This window comes from Mesoplodon bidens (genome assembly GCF_964165515.1).
Source record: "Mesoplodon bidens genome assembly, chromosome: 16".
Taxonomy (NCBI): domain Eukaryota; kingdom Metazoa; phylum Chordata; class Mammalia; order Artiodactyla; family Ziphiidae; genus Mesoplodon; species Mesoplodon bidens.
In genome coordinates this window covers 59530285-59547502 of record NC_138173.1, presented here as the reverse complement: position 1 = coordinate 59547502, position 17218 = coordinate 59530285, and the positions used below count along the sequence as shown (strand labels likewise).

The 17218-nt window shown below is 34.6% G+C and overlaps 1 protein-coding gene across 4 annotated transcripts in view; it reads left to right on the top strand.

Moving 5' to 3' along the window:
* Nucleotides 1-17218, top strand: part of TAF2 (TATA-box binding protein associated factor 2) — an 84506-nt gene that overhangs the window by 45192 nt on the left and 22096 nt on the right. For all 4 annotated transcript variants that reach the window (XM_081258577.1, XM_081258576.1, XM_081258574.1 and 1 more), the window contains 4 exons: nt 790-983; nt 2016-2155; nt 5005-5074; nt 12776-12885. In XM_081258577.1, coding sequence (XP_081114703.1) covers nt 790-983; nt 2016-2155; nt 5005-5074; nt 12776-12885 — 514 coding nt within the window. The remainder of the gene's footprint in view (nt 1-789; nt 984-2015; nt 2156-5004; nt 5075-12775; nt 12886-17218) is intronic.

The following is a 17218-nucleotide window of genomic DNA, read 5'->3' as shown; positions in this document are numbered from 1 at the left end:
TGACTGGGATATGGATTTAGGAATTTTTATTTGTTTTTTTGGATGGTTTCCTCCCTTTTCTCTGCTTCTCTTGCTAGAACTCCTATTATTTGTATGTCATGTGTTCTACGCCAGCCTTCCAACTTCCTTGTGCTTTCTTTCCTATTTTCTATCTCTTTTTTTTTTTTGCTCAAAATTTTAGGAGTTTTTTTTTCAATTTTATATTCCAATTTAATTTTTATTCTGATTCTCTGCATATTTCTTTCTTTTAAAAATGTATTATCCTGTTGGAAGGCATATCATTGGTTACCTCTCAGACAATATTAATGGTCGCTTTTGAATTTTTTTCCCTCTACTGGTTTTCTTTTCCTTGTATACTCTTATTTCCTCCAAGTCACTTTTCCCACTTTGTTCTGGTCTCTCTTTATGTTAATGCTTTCTTCAACTATATGGTGACCCTTGGTTGGATGTTTTAGATGAGAATAGAGCACTGAAATAGCTGATTTGAAGCTCTGTATTACCAGCAGGATTTGTGGACTGTGGTCTTCCTTTTAGAGGAATCTGGCTAGATTACTATGAGAGTGTCTTACATGTAGTAAACATTTGTCAAGTAAACTAATGTATTTCTAATTAGTAAACCTCTTTCACTCTTTTTTCTGTTGTGTGACTCTCTACAAAGGACGGAATTGAATTAACCTGAAAACTTGCTTATGTTTTCAGATAAATTATATTTTTAAGTTATCATATTTTATTAACTTTTGAATAGAAATGTAAATTCTGTTGTCTTCTCGTAATTATTTTTTGGCTTAGTTTTCAGATAACTATTATCGTGCAGAAATGATTGATGCCCTTGCCAACTCTGTTACGCCTGCAGTCAGTGTAAATAATGAAGTTCGAACTTTGGATAATTTAAATCCGGATGTGCGACTCATTCTTGAAGAAATCACTAGGTTTTTGAATATGGAAAAACTTCTTCCGAGTTATAGACACACCATCACTGTCAGGTATAATGATTCTTCATATTTGTTTCTTAAAGTTATTTGCTTTCATAATTATAAGAGAAACTTATTTGCATAGAGAATTGGGAAATAAAGTAAAAGAAAATAAAATCCTATATGATTCTACCACCCATGGATAAATTATTGCTATTTTGGAGAATGGCCTTCTAAATTTTTTCCTTTGGTAACTATATAAATTTTAAATTATTTGCCATATTATATATATAGTTTTTATATTCTGCTTATATCATAAACACTTTCTCATGTCATCGGAAATTCTTCATAAGCATTGTATTTGATGTCTGCATAATCTTTTATCCCATTTGATATAATTTAAACTCTATTATAGTTTATCCCTGTATTGTTAGGCTTCTTTTAAGGCTTCTGTCAACCTCTTTGTATGTATGACTGTCGACAAGTTCTGTCTATTTCATTAGGAGTTCGCTAAAAAAGAAGTTGATTTACCCATTCAACATTATGAACAGTTTCAACTTTCCATATATACTAGTGAATAAACTATGTATGTATTACTAAAACTTCTGGAAAGAATACTTTAAGTTATGTTTTATGCTAAATACATTTTTCTGAAGTGTTTTCCAGTTATAAGTATAATACCTGAAACTGAATTTCCAAAGTTCTGAAATTTGTTTTCTTTTAATAGGGTTTTTTATGGTCATTGCAAAAATTGAATGTTAAAAAATTAAAAAGTGGGGCTTCCCTGGTGGCACAGTGGTTGGGGGTCCGCCTGCTGCTGCGAGGGGCACGGGTTCGTGCCCTGGTACGGGGGGATCCCACATGCCGTGGAGCGGCTGGGCCCGTGAGCCATGGCCGCTGAGCCTGCGCGTCCGGAGCCTGCGCTCCGCAATGGGAGAGGCCGCGACGGTGAGAGGCCCGTGTACCACAAAAAAAATTAAAAAGTGGATTCAAATTACATTCATTTTTTAGCTTACTGTTACGGATTAATTTCTAATGCCTTGGAAACAAGTTTAATTTAGAATACTTTAACAAGAGTATTTAACTATAAATACATTTTCCTAGTTGTTTGAGAGCCATACGAGTGCTTCAGAAGAATGGCCATGTGCCAAGTGATCCAGCTCTTTTTAAATCTTACGCAGAATATGGCCACTTTGTGGACATCAGGATAGCAGCTTTGGAAGCAGTTGTTGACTATACTAAAGGTAATGCTTTAGAAATATATGCCTATAATCATTTTATCAATAGAAAGAATTGTTTACCATTTACTATTTAGTTATTAGGGTTTTCATATTATGTACAATACAGATATTTTGATTTTAACTTCTTGACTCACTGATTGAGAGTTTTTGGTAAATGTAGAATTCATATAAGAATTAGTAAATGAGGGAAAAGAATAGAGTTATAGATAGATATCTTTGGTCTTTCTGAAAAGTTAATGTATCATTTTATAGCTTTAATTACATGTTATTTTAAGAAATAGAAGGTTTGGGAGAAATCTCTAATTACATAAGGTTTCAAGAAAACATTTTGGGGCTTCCGTGGTGGCACAGTGGTTGGGAGTCCGCCTGCCGATGCAGGAGATGCGGGTTCGTGCCCCAGTCTGAGAGGATCCCACATGCCGCGGAGCGGCTGGGCCCGTGAGCCATGGCCGCTGGGCCTGCGCGTCTGGAGCCTGTGCTCTGCAACGGGGGAGCCATGGCAGTGAGAGGCCCACATACCGCAAAAAAAAAAAAAAAAAGAAAACATTTTGTACCTGTCAAAACTCTTATCTGTGAAAGTAGAGCAAGAGATACAAGTAGGAACTTCAGGAGGGGTATTAGGCAAGGCTTTGTGAAGTTGAAAAAAAACATAAGGAAAAATATGAATAAGAGAACACTACATATTCAAAACATTTTCAGAAATACAGAGAAGAAAGTTAAGGAGATGAAAATGTTTAAAAAAATTGTCATAAAGGGCTTCCCTGGTGGTGCAGTGGTTGAGAGTCCGCCTGCCGATGCAGGGGACACGGGTTCGTGCCCCGGTCCGGGAAGATCCCACATGCCGCAGAGCGGCTAGGCCTGTGAGCCATGGCCGCTGAGCCTGTGCGTCCGGAGCCTGTGCTCTGCAACGGGAGAGGCCCCAACAGTGAGAGGCCCGTGTACAGCACCAAAAAAAAAAAAAAAAAAAAAATTTATCATAAAGAATAGAGCAGGTGGAAGAAAACCAATAATCCCAGAAATAATAGAATACTTTGAAAGAGTGTAAATGAGACTGACCTAAGCTAGAGTCTGATGAAATTTAAAATTTTAAGGTTAAGGAAAAAATGTATAAGTTCCTAGGAATATCAGAACCCAGTTATTGTACAAGGTGAAAGAATACTGTGGCCTGTAACTTCTTCAGAATAAGAAGAGTTCAAAAGACAGTGAACACAAGGGTAACATAATGCTTAGGGAAAATTATGACCTAAGATTCTCTACTTTGCCAAGTTGTTGTTCCTTGAAGACTAAGCCTTGAAGACTTAGAAGTACATTTCTCTCTCCTATGTAACATTTTTAAAAACAAAATTCTGAAAGATAATTTTCAGCTGACCTGTAAATGAATCAAAATAATAACTCAAGATTGATGAAAGTGTGATATGAAAGGCCCAGTGACAAGCAACTATGCCTGTAAAACAAAGAGCTAAGCTTAAATATTTGTTAACATGGTTGTAAAATTTAATGCAAATTTCAAAGAAATTCTTAAAAAATAACATGTCAGTATAAGAAATATGTAAATTAATCTAAAATTCCAGATTATACTAAAATATGGGAAGAATAAAGAAGTTATGATAACATTCTCATCTGAATGTAGAAAGAGAGGAATGGGTGAGGGAAATTCTTTAGTAGATATTGGTTAAGTTTCGCATGTTAAGTAGAGGAAAATATACTCAAATCCTTATAATTTTTTGTAAATTTCAATAGAAATACTGCTTCTAGAAAGACATTATAAAAGAGTAAGAACAATATAGTGTGTGTGTTATATGTGTTGGCCCAAGTTCAGAAAGGACTGTCATTTGTTCTTCCTTTTTGTTGAGGGTTAAAGTATTCTTTCTTTTAAAAAATGCTGGTAAAAATATGGATGTTTTTTGACGTATTTCTTGGCAAGAAAAAAAATGTAATCCTATGTCAGTTTTCAGTTTTATTTTGACTATTACCAATTTGTGAAATGTGGAAATCTTGACGTCTGCCAAATATGCCATTATTCCCAGCCAAGGTATATGAATGATGTTCACTCACATAAATCACATAATATGAAGAATTCATGAATTAGTTCTACCTGAAATCAAATAGAATGCTAATATTATGATTTCCAAAAAGAATGCTAAATTAATAAGTGTAATTTAATTGAGAGATGTTTAAGTGTGAACCATAAATCCAGTTCATTAGAAAATGAAAAAATGGAAAATATTAGAAATAAAATTCTAAAAATAAAGCTTTTCAAATCATAAAAGCAATACTTTTTGAAAAGGTAATTGGAAATAGTTAATAAGTTATTTTGTTAAAGTTAATTGTATTTATAGTACTAGTTTTGCAGTTGTTTCTTATGTTATAGTGAAAAGTTAAGGCTGCTCTTTTGTCTTAAATGAAAGAAACCACTTGGGCAGAAACAGTTTACCATACTGTATGATATAGTTGAGATACCACTGAGTATCGAACCTCTCTATAATTTGATTTAAGCATCTAGAAAAACAATTTAATCACATTTCCATTTAGAGTTAATCATCTCTAATTTAGAGCTCTTAATAAATTACAATTTGTTTTATGTTGTATTTACTGTTGATTTGCGCCTTAGTGGTAAATATACTCTTGATCCTGTTTTATGTTTTGGCTACCTGTATAGCATAGTACTTGTAAAATTTGCCAAGTGGCCTGTTGCATTAAAACATGTAAGAAATCACCTACATCCTTCAAGTCTGATTGGAAATACAGCTAAGGCAGGAGAATCCTAAATATTAAGTGTAAACTCCCTATTTGTCACTTGTTTAAATTTGTTATAATTAACAACAAAAGTATTTCTTTATTTTTATTTTCAGTGGACAGGAGTTATGAAGAATTGCAATGGCTACTTAATATGATTCAGAATGACCCTGTACCCTATGTAAGGTTAGTTTTTTTATGCTGTAATATTTTGTTTTTCTAAGTCCTAAAGTAAATAATTTCAGAGCATTATACTTGTTCCATGTATATGGAACATGTGTATAATTTTTGAAAATATAAAAATATGTTATCCATTTACTCATGTCCTTTTTTATTTTATTTTATTTGCCTTTGGAAAGACATTTTTAAAAATATATTGTTACTAAGGGTAATTCCCTGAATTTTACATGTGATTTCTATTGTAACTGAAAGAAAAGCTTGTGTAACCGTTTTTAGTGCACATGGGGGAAGCCCTTATCCTAAAACCTCTGTATCGATTGGTTTAATCTACTTTAAAAGTAAATAAGAGCAGTGTTTTGATGTATCCCATTTGTTCCTTTCTATCTTATATAGAATCTTAATTTTTAATAAATGGACTTAGGATTTAAAAATGTAATATGACGTTGTTAAAAATTTAGAAAATAAGTGTTAATAAAAGAAAATCCTGGTCCTGACATGGTAACTATTTTCATTTTTGTATTTTCTTCTTCATTTCTTTCATTTCTGATGCTTTCTTTTGCAAAGTAGGATATTTATAGTGTATTCGAGCAGGATTAAAATTTTTACCATTTCTGCCGTCCTTTCTTTACACCTAGTAGACTCAAATTTGTGTTCATATGTTGTAATAATTCAGTTTCATAAAATGAAATTTGAAAGCTGGAAGATAATTTAGATTTTAGCTATTCCAACTAGAAATAAGGACACAGACCTAGAGACATTGTCTTCTTCAACTTTACACATCAGTTGGCAGATATTTTTCATCTAAAAAGGCATACAAATAAACTCTGCCTTTTAACTTCACTGAAATGCATCTGAGCATGAAGAATCCATGTAAGGGATTTCAGCTAACTGACATCTATATTTCAGTGTTTTAAATGATGCTTATTAAATAAATATTCTTTGTACAGAGTTCTTCTCTTTGTATTTCATAGTTCTTGATTTGTGATCTGAATTGTATTTTAAATAATTTGTCCTTGTTATTGATGTGTACAAGGGGTAAGGTTGACATGGACAAAAATCTCATAATCACCCATTCTGAAGTAAATATTCATATAAAAGAGAATAGGCTGGAAACCAGCCTCATCTCTTTATCTGACAGAGCTCATGCATTTGAAAGTTTATAATAAGATGCTGCTGATGACAAGTAGGGACAGAAAGTATAAATACAGTATAAATAAAGCTTATCATGTATTTATGTTTTCAATTCACATCAAGAACTAACATCAGGGCACATATTTCCTTTTTTTTAAATTAATTTATTTTTAATTTATTTTTGGCTGCATTGCGTCTTCGTTGCTGTGCATGGGCTTTCTCTAGTTGAGGCGAGCAAGGGCTGCTCTTCCTTGAGGTGCACAGGCTTCTGGCTGCGGACCACAGGCTCTAGGCGCACGGGCTTCAGTAGTTGTGGTTCGTGGACTCAGTAGTTGTGACTCGCGGGCTCTAGAGCGCAGGCTCAGTAGTTGTGGCGCACAGGGTTAGTTGCTCTGCGGCACATGGGATCTTCCCAGACCAGGGCTTGAACCCGCGTCCCCTGCATTGGCAGACGGATTCTTAACTACTGCGCCACCAGGGAAGACCCAAGGCACATATTTCTGAGATCTTAAAATTGTGTTTTGAAGATCATTTTCAGCAGATTATAATATTATATAATACTTGAAGTTATATTTCTAAATTATATACTGTGCAGTCTAAATGATTGCTTTTGAAATGTGGAGCTATTAATGTCATTCAAATTTTAAGAGCACTGTTACTTACATTCTAAACTGAAAATCTGTATAAAGATATATTTCATGATTATATTTGATGTATTTACTTCATAAGTGATGTGATTCATTTACATCACGAATAGGGAACCTCTTAGGCTTTACTTAATATCGTCTAGCCCATAGTTACAGTTAAAAAAAGTTCAACATGTCTTAAAAAAAGTCTTTAATGGCAGTGAATGGTCACAGGATAGGAGTGTTACCACATCAACAGTTACTGTATGTGTGTTGTATTATTTGGTGTCTTGGGATATCTGTCTCTATTTTTGTGGGCGTTTTTTTCTCTATTTTTTATACTTTGAATAGGAACTCTGTCCTTTTCTCTTTGTCCCCATCATTACCTTTTCTTTTCCTTCCTCCCTTCCTCTCTATTTATATTGAGGTGTAATTGACATATTAGTTTCAGGAGTGTAACATATTGATTCCGTATTTCTATGTTTTAGAAAATGATCACCACTATAAGTCTGGTTAACATCCATTACCATACATAGTTACAGATTATTTTCTTTTGATAAGAACTTATAAGATCTATTCTCTTAGCAACTTTCAAATATGCAACACAATATTTACTGACCATAGTCACCATGCTGTATATTACTTCCCCATGACTTATTTATTTTATAACTGGAAGTTTTGTACCCTTTGATCCCATTCACCCATTTCACCACCCCCCAGCTCCCGCTTCTGGCAACCACCAGTCTGTTCTGTTACTTTTTCTTAAACTCGTTGAGTAGCCATCATATAGAGCTGCTATATTCTGCTGTATTAATTGGATAGAATTCTTAATCTTAAAGTTAGGTAAACTTTCCTGTTTCTGTCTGTCTTAAAATCAGTGACATTCGCCTCTCCTGCCCCCCCAAAAAGCGTTTTATTTTTATGGCTTTTGGTTGATTTTTATTTTTTTATTATTATTGTTTTTTTGCGGTACGTGGGCCTCTCACTGTTGCGGCCTCTCCCGTTGCGGAGCACAGGCTCCGGATGCGCAGGCTCAGCGGCCATGGCTCACGGGCCCAGCTGCTCTGCGGCATGTGGGATCTTCCCGGACCAGGGCATGAACCCATGTCCCCTGCATCGGCAGGCGGACTCTCAACCACTGCACCACCAGGGAAGCCCCTTGGTTGATTTTTAAACTCCTAATAGTAAGATGGCCATTAATAAGAATTAAAATTTTTTTTAATGTTGATTTTAAAAATTTCTGTATTATTGTGTATATCACAATTGCTGATTTTTTTAGAGTTAGATAAAGTTCTGAAGAATTTGGGGGCTGAAACCTTAAAATTTAGAAGAAAGAAATTAGTTACTTGTAATTACTCCTTTACGCTTTAAAGCTAAATTTGAACACCATTTCTACAAGGATACTTTCTTGACTACCTGCACTAGGTCAGGTCCCTCAAGTCATAATTGCCCATAAAATCCTACAGTTGTTCCTTTACTCAAGTATATACATACTTTCTATGTATGTGTATTATTATAGTTTGATTTTTTTTAATTAATTAATTAATTATTTATGGCTGTGTTGGGTCTTCGTTTCTGTGCGAGGGCTTTCTCTAGTTGTGGCAAGTGGGGGCCACTCCTCATCGCAGTGCGCGGGCCTCTCACTATCGCGGCCTCTCTTGTTGTGGAGCACAGGCTCCAGACGCGCAGGCTCAGTAATTGTGGCTCACGGGGCCAGCTGCTCCGTGGCATGTGGGATCTTCCCAGACCAGGGCTCGAACCCATGTGTCCTGCATTGGCAGACGGACTCTCAACCACTGCGCCACCAGGGAAGCCCGTATAGTTTGATTTTTTTGGTTACTGCTGTCTCCCCCATGAGAGTATAAGTTTTAAAAAGACAGGGACCTTGTCGTCTTTTGCCACTGTATGTCTGGCACATAGCATGATCCTTTGCATATAGGTAATTAAATACATGTTAAACAAGTGGTTGGATGTAATTTTCCCCCCCTCTAATCATATATATGTTTAACTTAATTCATATGTTAAAGAAAAGTGATTTTATCTCTGTAGTGACAACTGTATGTAGGAAAAAAACTTTAAGCTATTTAATTATTTTTAAATGTTTGGGGAAGTTCTTGGTCTTTTATTTGGGTTTGATGTTTTAAATGTAATAATAGGGTTGTTGGCTTTCCTTGTATAGTCTTCTCTCAATAGAAGATTTTCAGGGCTTCCCTGGTGGCGCAGTGGTTAAGAATCCGCCTGCCAATGCGGGGGACACGGGTTTGAGCCCTGGTCCAGGAAGATCCCACATGCCACGGAGCATCTAAGCCCGTGTGCCACAACTACTGAGCCTGCGCTCTAGAGCCCGTGCTCCACAACAAGAGGAGTCACCGCAATGAGAAGCCTGCGCACTGCAATGAAGAGTAGACCCTGCTCACCGCAAATAGAGAAAGCCCGTGTGCAGCAACAAAGACCCAATGCAGCCAAAAATAAATAAATAAAATAAATAAAATTTTTTAAAAAGATTTTCAGATTGTAAATCAGTTCTTTATTAGGATATCTTAAGAATTTAAGTAAGTGTGCTTTGGTTGGTGCATTGTTTTTAAAACAAATGAAATTTACGTTTTTGAAAATTACAGTTTCCTTTCAATGGGAATAACTTAAAATGCTCATTCAGATTTGGAAAAATATAAACTCACATTAAGAAGACAACTTAAAAATAGCATGTAATTATTTCAACCAGAAGCAATAATTCTTAACATTTTGGATTATTCCTTTCCAGTCATTTCTATGTATGTATATTACTTTTTACATTAATAAGAAGAACTTATTAAATATATTTACTTTAGATTTGGGTAGGATTATTTTAAAGATGACATGGAATTATCTTCTCATGTTGGAATCAAGCATGCATATATGATCACAATATATCAGTTCCTCAAGGGACACACTTACACTCAATGCCTTTTCTCCAGAGAGATTTTGAACATTTTTCTGGTTTCGATTTGACTACATTTCTTATAGATAGTGATTGGCAATGGGATTGGACTAGTCCACCAAGAAATTTGTCAGTTGTTCAGGGAAATAATGTGATGTTTTTGCTGCCATGAACATGGCATAAACCCATGATTTTCTCAGGATTTGCTTCAGGTCTGTTTCGTATATCTGAAGTGTATGCTTATCGTGAATTTTGTTTAATCTCTAAAAAATTAAGCATAAGATTCTCATTTTCTGCTCTTAAACTTTATCTCCTCTCAGTATCGCGTTGAGTGTTTAGTCAGTTATAAATACTTCCTTGTGAAAGCCTTCTATCATCTAAACTTTAAAGAAAACCAACTTTTGAAAAATGCTTAATTTACTAAAAGTAGTACACATAATAATCATTATTCCTCTTTTAATTATAATTTCAGAGCTATCCCCAGAGTACCATTTACAATTCATTGGCATGGCTATAAAGAGTTTGTAATGATCTGAGTAAATACCATACAGTTTTATTTGTTGGGCCCTACCACTTTGGTATTTGGGGTAATTGGGGAAGCAACCGGATAGAAACTTAACTTTTCTTCTTCATGCAAATTAAAAGTGTTAACATTAACATCTTCTAAAGAAAAATCCATCCACGTTTTAAACGGTGTTATTTACCTGTAATACCAATCTATTCTTACAAACAAATTACTCATAAAGATATGAAAATATGGATATGAAATATCCATAAGGTATGTACCCCCTTTTGTATTACCTATGTATAAATTGCATCTATAACCACATTTCACGTTTGGTTCTCGTAGCCTTTCAATAGTCTTCAGTCTTAAAATTTCAAATCACAGAAGTATGTTAACAGTGAAAGTCACATCTTTCAGTTTTACAGACATGATATTGAAGCCAAAAGGGGTTAAGTGACTTAAACTACAACCTTGCAGTTGTACTTTCCTCCCATCTTTTTTTCAAGTACAAATCCAATTTGATCTCTTGCCACTAAACGTAAAAATTTCCCAGGTTCACCTTCTTTAAGGTCTTGCTAACCTCAACAAATATAATGACCTAAGTTTCTTTCTTCCTTAGTTATACCCAAGCCTTCCATTATTCTGAGATCTTGAATTTCTCAGACCTAGTCCTAGACCTGGCTTTTATCCTGAATGCTAGACTACTAGACTACTGCCGTGGCTTCCTTGCTTCTCCTTTTCTTTCTCTATTCTTTTTTTATGGTGTCTCCTGCTCATAGCATTGTGCATTTGTTTTTCAAATTTTGTTTTGGTCACATTGTCCTATTTTTCAGAAGACTCCATAATGTGTTTGGGTAGCCTTTCATGTAAGATAAAAACTTCCAATAGTGGAGTTTAACTCCTACCCTCTGTGAGGATACTTTTCTTAATTGACTCTTTTAAACTTCAGCTTATTTTGAGGAAACCTTTTTGCAATCTCCGTATTTAAAATAGTGCTGCACATTTTCATGCTTTGCAAAGTTACTATAATAATAAAGTTTATATTTATTTTATTGTCTCAAATGTAGACTTTTCGGCCTACATGTGATTTTTTTTGCCTCATTTTAAGATTTTTATATTTACTAACCAGTCTTTTTTGTAAACTTTTCTAAGAAGAGTAAAATGTTCATTTTAGAAGTGGGATAGGAAATGTTGTTTAGGAATATATAGAGTCAGGTTTTAGAAGACCTCATTGTGCCCTAAGGCACTTTTAGAGAGAACAAATCCACCAGAATTTTTTTTTTTTTTTTAATTTTTTAATTAGTTTCTGCTTTATAACAAAGTGAATCAGTCATACATATACATCTGTTCCCACATCCCTTCCCTCATGCATCTCCCTCCCTCCCACCCTCCCCATCCCACCCCTCCAGGCGGTCACAAAGCACCGAGCTGATCTCCCTGTGCTCTGTGGCTGCTTCCCACTATCTATCTACCTTACGTTTGGTAGTGTATATATGTCCATGCCTCTCTTTCGCTTTGTCACAGCTTACCCTTCCCCCTCCCCATATCCTCAAGTCCATTCTCAAGTAGGTCTGTGTCTTTATTCCCGTTTTGCCCCTAGGTCCTTCATGACTTTTTTTTTTTTTTTTAAATTCCGTATATATGTGTTAGCATACGGTATTTGTCTTTCTCTTTCTGACTTACTTCACTCTGTATGACAGACTCTAGGTCCATCCACCTCATTACAAATAGCTCAGTTTCGTTTCTTTTTATGGCTGAGTAATATTCCATTGTATATATGTGCCACATCTTCTTTATCCATTCATCCGATGATGGACACTTAGGTTGTTTCCAGCTCCGGGCTATTGTGAATAGAGCTGCAATGAACATTTTGGTACATGTCTCTTTTGGAATTATGGTTTTCTCAGGGTATATGCCTAGTAGTGGGATTGCTGGGTCATATGGTAGTTCTATTTTTAGTTTTTTAAGGAACCGCCATACTGTTCTCCATAGTGGCTGTACCAATTCACATTCCCACCAGCAGTGCAAGAGGGTTCCCTTTTTTCCACAGCCTCTCCAGCATTTATTGTTTCTAGATTTCTTGATGATGGCCATTCTGACTGGTGTGAGATGATATCTCATTGTAGTTTTGATTTGCATTTCTCTAATGATTAATGATGTTGAGCATTCTTTCATGTGTTTGTTGGCAGTCTGTATATCTTCTTTGGAGAAATGCCTATTTAAGTCTTCTGCCCATTTTTGGATTGGGTTGTTTGTTTTTTTGCTATTGAGCTGCATGAGCTGTTTATAAATTTTGGAGATTAATCCTTTGTCAGTTGCTTCATTTGCAAATATTTTCTCCCATTCTGAGGGTTTTACAATAGTAAATGTTTAGAATGCAACATAATGTCTTTTGAAATGGAACTAAACTTAAACTCAAAGCTAGATCTCAGAAGAGAGATGATAAAATAGGAAGGAGGAACTGCAGATAATTTTCAAAAGTTTTTATTTAATGGTTAGCAAAAATTTAGTTTTTCTTTATCTTTCAGACATAAGATTCTAAACATGTTAACTAAGAACCCACCATTTACTAAGAACATGGAGTCTCCCTTATGCAATGAAGCTTTGGTAGATCAACTTTGGAAACTTATGAATTCTGGTAAGACAGCAATGGCTTTAAAAAATTTTTTTTATTATTGGGGTATTTTCATTTTTTAACAGGTTATCCATACTAAAGAACTGTGGTTAATTTTTGTCTTTTTTTTTTTTTTTTTTTAAAGAATACTTACCTTCACAGTGGTGGCTGTGATTACATTTGCTAAGGACATAGACACTCACTTTGCCCCACAGGGTGGTTGAGGAAACAAAAATACTAATTTATGGGCAAGTGTCTCAAATGTTTAAAGAGCTGTAGACATGAATTTGCAAATATTATTGTTATTTTTATTTCAGAGGGTTGAAAAAATGGCTTCTCACCTCTTTTCCCTAGCCTCCTAGTGGCCTTTCCCAGAGGTAACCAATTTCTTGTGTATCCTTTTCAGAGCAGTACATATTGTTACTGTTCTGCACCTTGGAGATCATGGCATCTCATCACAGTTTTAATTTCCATTATTTAAGTGAAGTCAAGAGGCGGTTAGTGCTCCCAAGCATGAGCTCTAGAACTAGTTTGCTGAGGGTTAAGTCTCAGCTGGATGACTTACTCTCAATGTGACTTGTCTAAGCCTATCGTTTTTCATTTTTAAAATGCAGGTGATGATGATACCTACTTCTGCAAACTGAAAATTAAATGAGTTCATATTTGTAAAGCACAGTAACTAGTTTATATTATGTGCTCAAAAATGTTGTTATACTAATATAGTAATGATATCATTATACTTCTCATATATGTCAGCTATTTGTAGTTCCTTTCATGTAAGTCATTCATATTCTTTGCCATTTTTATTTAATTGAATTATTGGTCTTTTCCTATTGACTTCTAACTGTAGTATACATGTAAAGAAAATTTGCCTTATGTCTCTGATATGTTGAAATTGTAATACTGGTTTTGATTTAAAATTCACTGGTTTTGATTTAAAATTCAATCATAAGCTAGGGTGAAAAGTGTTTTGCTTAAAGACAAGTTGTTACAGATAGATGGTGAGGGAGCAGTGGGTATTCATTCTAAGAAATATGTCACTTTACCTTCTTTCTAGAATATTGGAAAATAACTTGCCCTGCCTATCTTATTAGTGACTGCTTCACTGAATCACAACTAAATACCAAGTTCTGATTCTTTTTCAAAAATTATTTAATTTACTGTCACTGAGATGTCGTGGTTGTATAACTTCTGTCCCTCAGTTTCATAATCATAGTCCAATAACCCCAAGTAAAGGCACCATAGTAGATATTTCATTGAAATTTAATAAAATTGAAAATAGAATGGCCCTTGTCCTCAAAATATTCAGAAAACAACACGTAATCCAGTTTATGTTGATATTACCAAATTATTACTCTCATATTTTCCCTAATACCTAGAAGAATAAGTGCTACTGTTTACATAATGTTTTATATTTTGCTACTTGTGGTTACCTTAAAGAATGTCGTGATTACTGTCATTTAGATCCAGGGGATGAGCACACAAGTTCACAAACTTGTAAAGGATCATTCAGCAGTTAATATGTGGCACAAACTGTACTGTGTTGAATATATTCTTAATAAGAATGCATGATTCCATGGTTGTGATGGATTACAACTTTGAGGAAAGCATAATGAAGTACAAAGAATTCTCATATCACCTTCTAGGGAAGATTTCATGGACAAAATAAATATGTGTTTAAGATTAATGAGACAATCTCTGTAAAACATTTGAAGCCCATTGGAAGATTGTGGTTATACAAACTCAAGGTCTGATTGATGTTTAGTATTTATTTTTGATGGTGTTCAGCATAAAGTACAGTTACTGCTTCAGTTTGGAATTCTCTGTGCCAGTAATCTAAACAGAACAGATGAGTGAGGCCATAGTCATAAACTTTTTTGCTTGGTTCTTCAGATAAATAACTGGGAGCAATATGAACAGTGGGAGTGGCACAAATAATTGGGAGGGTTTTTTGGTTTTGTTTTTCTTTTTAATGTTTTTGGAGAACATTGGGCATTAGGGAAGATTGATTAGAAGGTTGCCCATTTCCCTTCCAAGCCTGGGCCTCTGGGATACATAAATGAATCTGATCTAAGAAATTCCTTTAAAGTTTTTTTTTCCAATAATAAGTAATATCATGTTGCAGAGTTTGCACAAAATAACAAAAAAGGAAAATACTATATAATTTCATTATATCTCCACTGTTAAGATTTGAGTGTATTTGGCCTTTAGGGAAAAAAATTGCTTTTTGTGTATATGTGTATGGACATAGTTGTAGTTGTAGTGAAGTTTTTAAATTTCATTTTATCATGAGAATTTTTCACATTGCTATATTCTTAACAGTTACTGTTTTAAGAAATGTTAATGAGAACTCACTTGTAACAAAAGGAGCTAGAGCATCATCTAAGTCCCTAAATCCTGCTGAACTCTGCCTGCCCCTTACTCCTTATTGGGGTTCCTGGGTTATCACGTCACTTGAGATAAGCATTATCTTGATTTACATATGGAGAACAAATAAACTGTGAGCGATAGGGATTTAATTATATTCATTCATTTATTTTTGTCCTGTTCCAAGGTGGATTTGAGAAGTGTTGACTTTGCTTAGTTATAAAATTTTTGAACTCATTTAAAATATATGGAGACGTATCATGGCAGTTAAGGAAGGATCATCTTATGAGATGGTCATCAGGTACTCTTGAGAAATCAAAGTTTCTTTGCTTAGCTGGTTTCAGAAACTTTTCAATAAGAGATTAATTGCAGTAGGATACATAGAAACAGGATTTAGAAAATTGAAATTAATTTGAAAGTAAGATGAACTAAGAAATCATATTTGTGCTTTTTAAAAAATTGATATATCATTCAATGACTATTAGTAATACTCTTTTTAGAAATGTACTGGGGGGATTTTAATGGCTCTGTGCCAGAAGGAGGGTTCTCAGACTTCTACTCTCAGGATGCCAGGACTGCCTGGTCTCTGCACTCTGCCTGCTGTGTGGTAGCTCCACTTATCCTTGAGTTTTGGGTGCTACTCAGGTATCTTCCTAACAGTTTTTGTTGTGAAAATACACACACACACACACACACACTCACACACACACAACTATAGATGTATGTAACATGCATACTCATATTAAATATCTTAACTCATTCACTGGTTTAATTTTCCCATATAACATTTTCTCCCCACCATTTTGTTTCTAAAAGTTTCAAAGCTTAGAAAAATTTTAAAAATGGTATAAAGAATAACCATATATTGAATATTTTCAGCTCTGTTAACTAGTTGTTAACATTTTACCATATTTACTTTCTCTCTTTTCACTCTCTGTGTGTATGTTACAAACCCTCTTTTTCTGAATCATTTGAAAATAAGTTGCCTCGTGATACTTTTTCCAAAATACTAAGCATATATTCCTAAGAATAAGGACATTCTCCTACATATACACAATACCATTATCACACTTCACCCCAATATATATCCCATATTCAGGTTTCCTCAGTTGTCCCCAAAAATGTCCTTATAGTTCCCATACAGCTTTTAAAGTAATAATCCTCCACAGAAAGTAAAACATTTTTAAAGAGAAACATCTTTCACATTATATAGTCTTCATCCCTCGTTGCTTAAGAATCTTAAATAGTTTTATTTTTAGTTAAAAATATTACATTGTCCAGGGGCAGTTCTTTTTAAGGGTTTCAAGCATTAATTTATTCATCAGTTATTTCTTGAGCACCTCCTGTTTGCCACTGTGCTGTGTTTTTGCTTACAAAGATGCCTTTTCCATTAACTTAGTATAATGGAAAGAGAGACATAGGAACAGATAAACTATAATACAAACAGGTAGTTGCTAAAATAAAGAGAAGAGCAAAATACCCTGGTAACCTGAAGAACAGAACCGTGAGCCCTGCCTGGAATGCTGGACTATTCATGGAGTGGTGATATTTGAGCCAGCTCTTGAGGAATGGAAAAGAGTTTGTCATAGGAGAAAGACATTTTAGGTAAGAGAATTAAGTATATATAAAACCTTTGAGTTCTGAAAGGGTATTTGGAAAATAGTGAGTGTTATCTGGAAAGATAGATTAGGATGCAAAAGCAAAGGGCCTCAGGAATTTGTGTTTTATCCTGTAGGCAGTGAGGAGCAGGTGGAATTATGACCTGTCTGACGTCTGTTAGCTGTGTGTATTTTTTTGCACACTGAAAGAAATCATTTTCCTTTCCCAAAGAAAAATGTTTCAAAATTCAAAATATATGAGATCCTACCTTTTGTAGCTTTTAGGTAAAATACTGGATTATAGCTCAACATGACAGTAATTTTAAAAATTCATTTAAAAAATAAAAACCTAAGAAATTTTTATTGGTGCTTTTTTTTTAAGTCAGTATAGT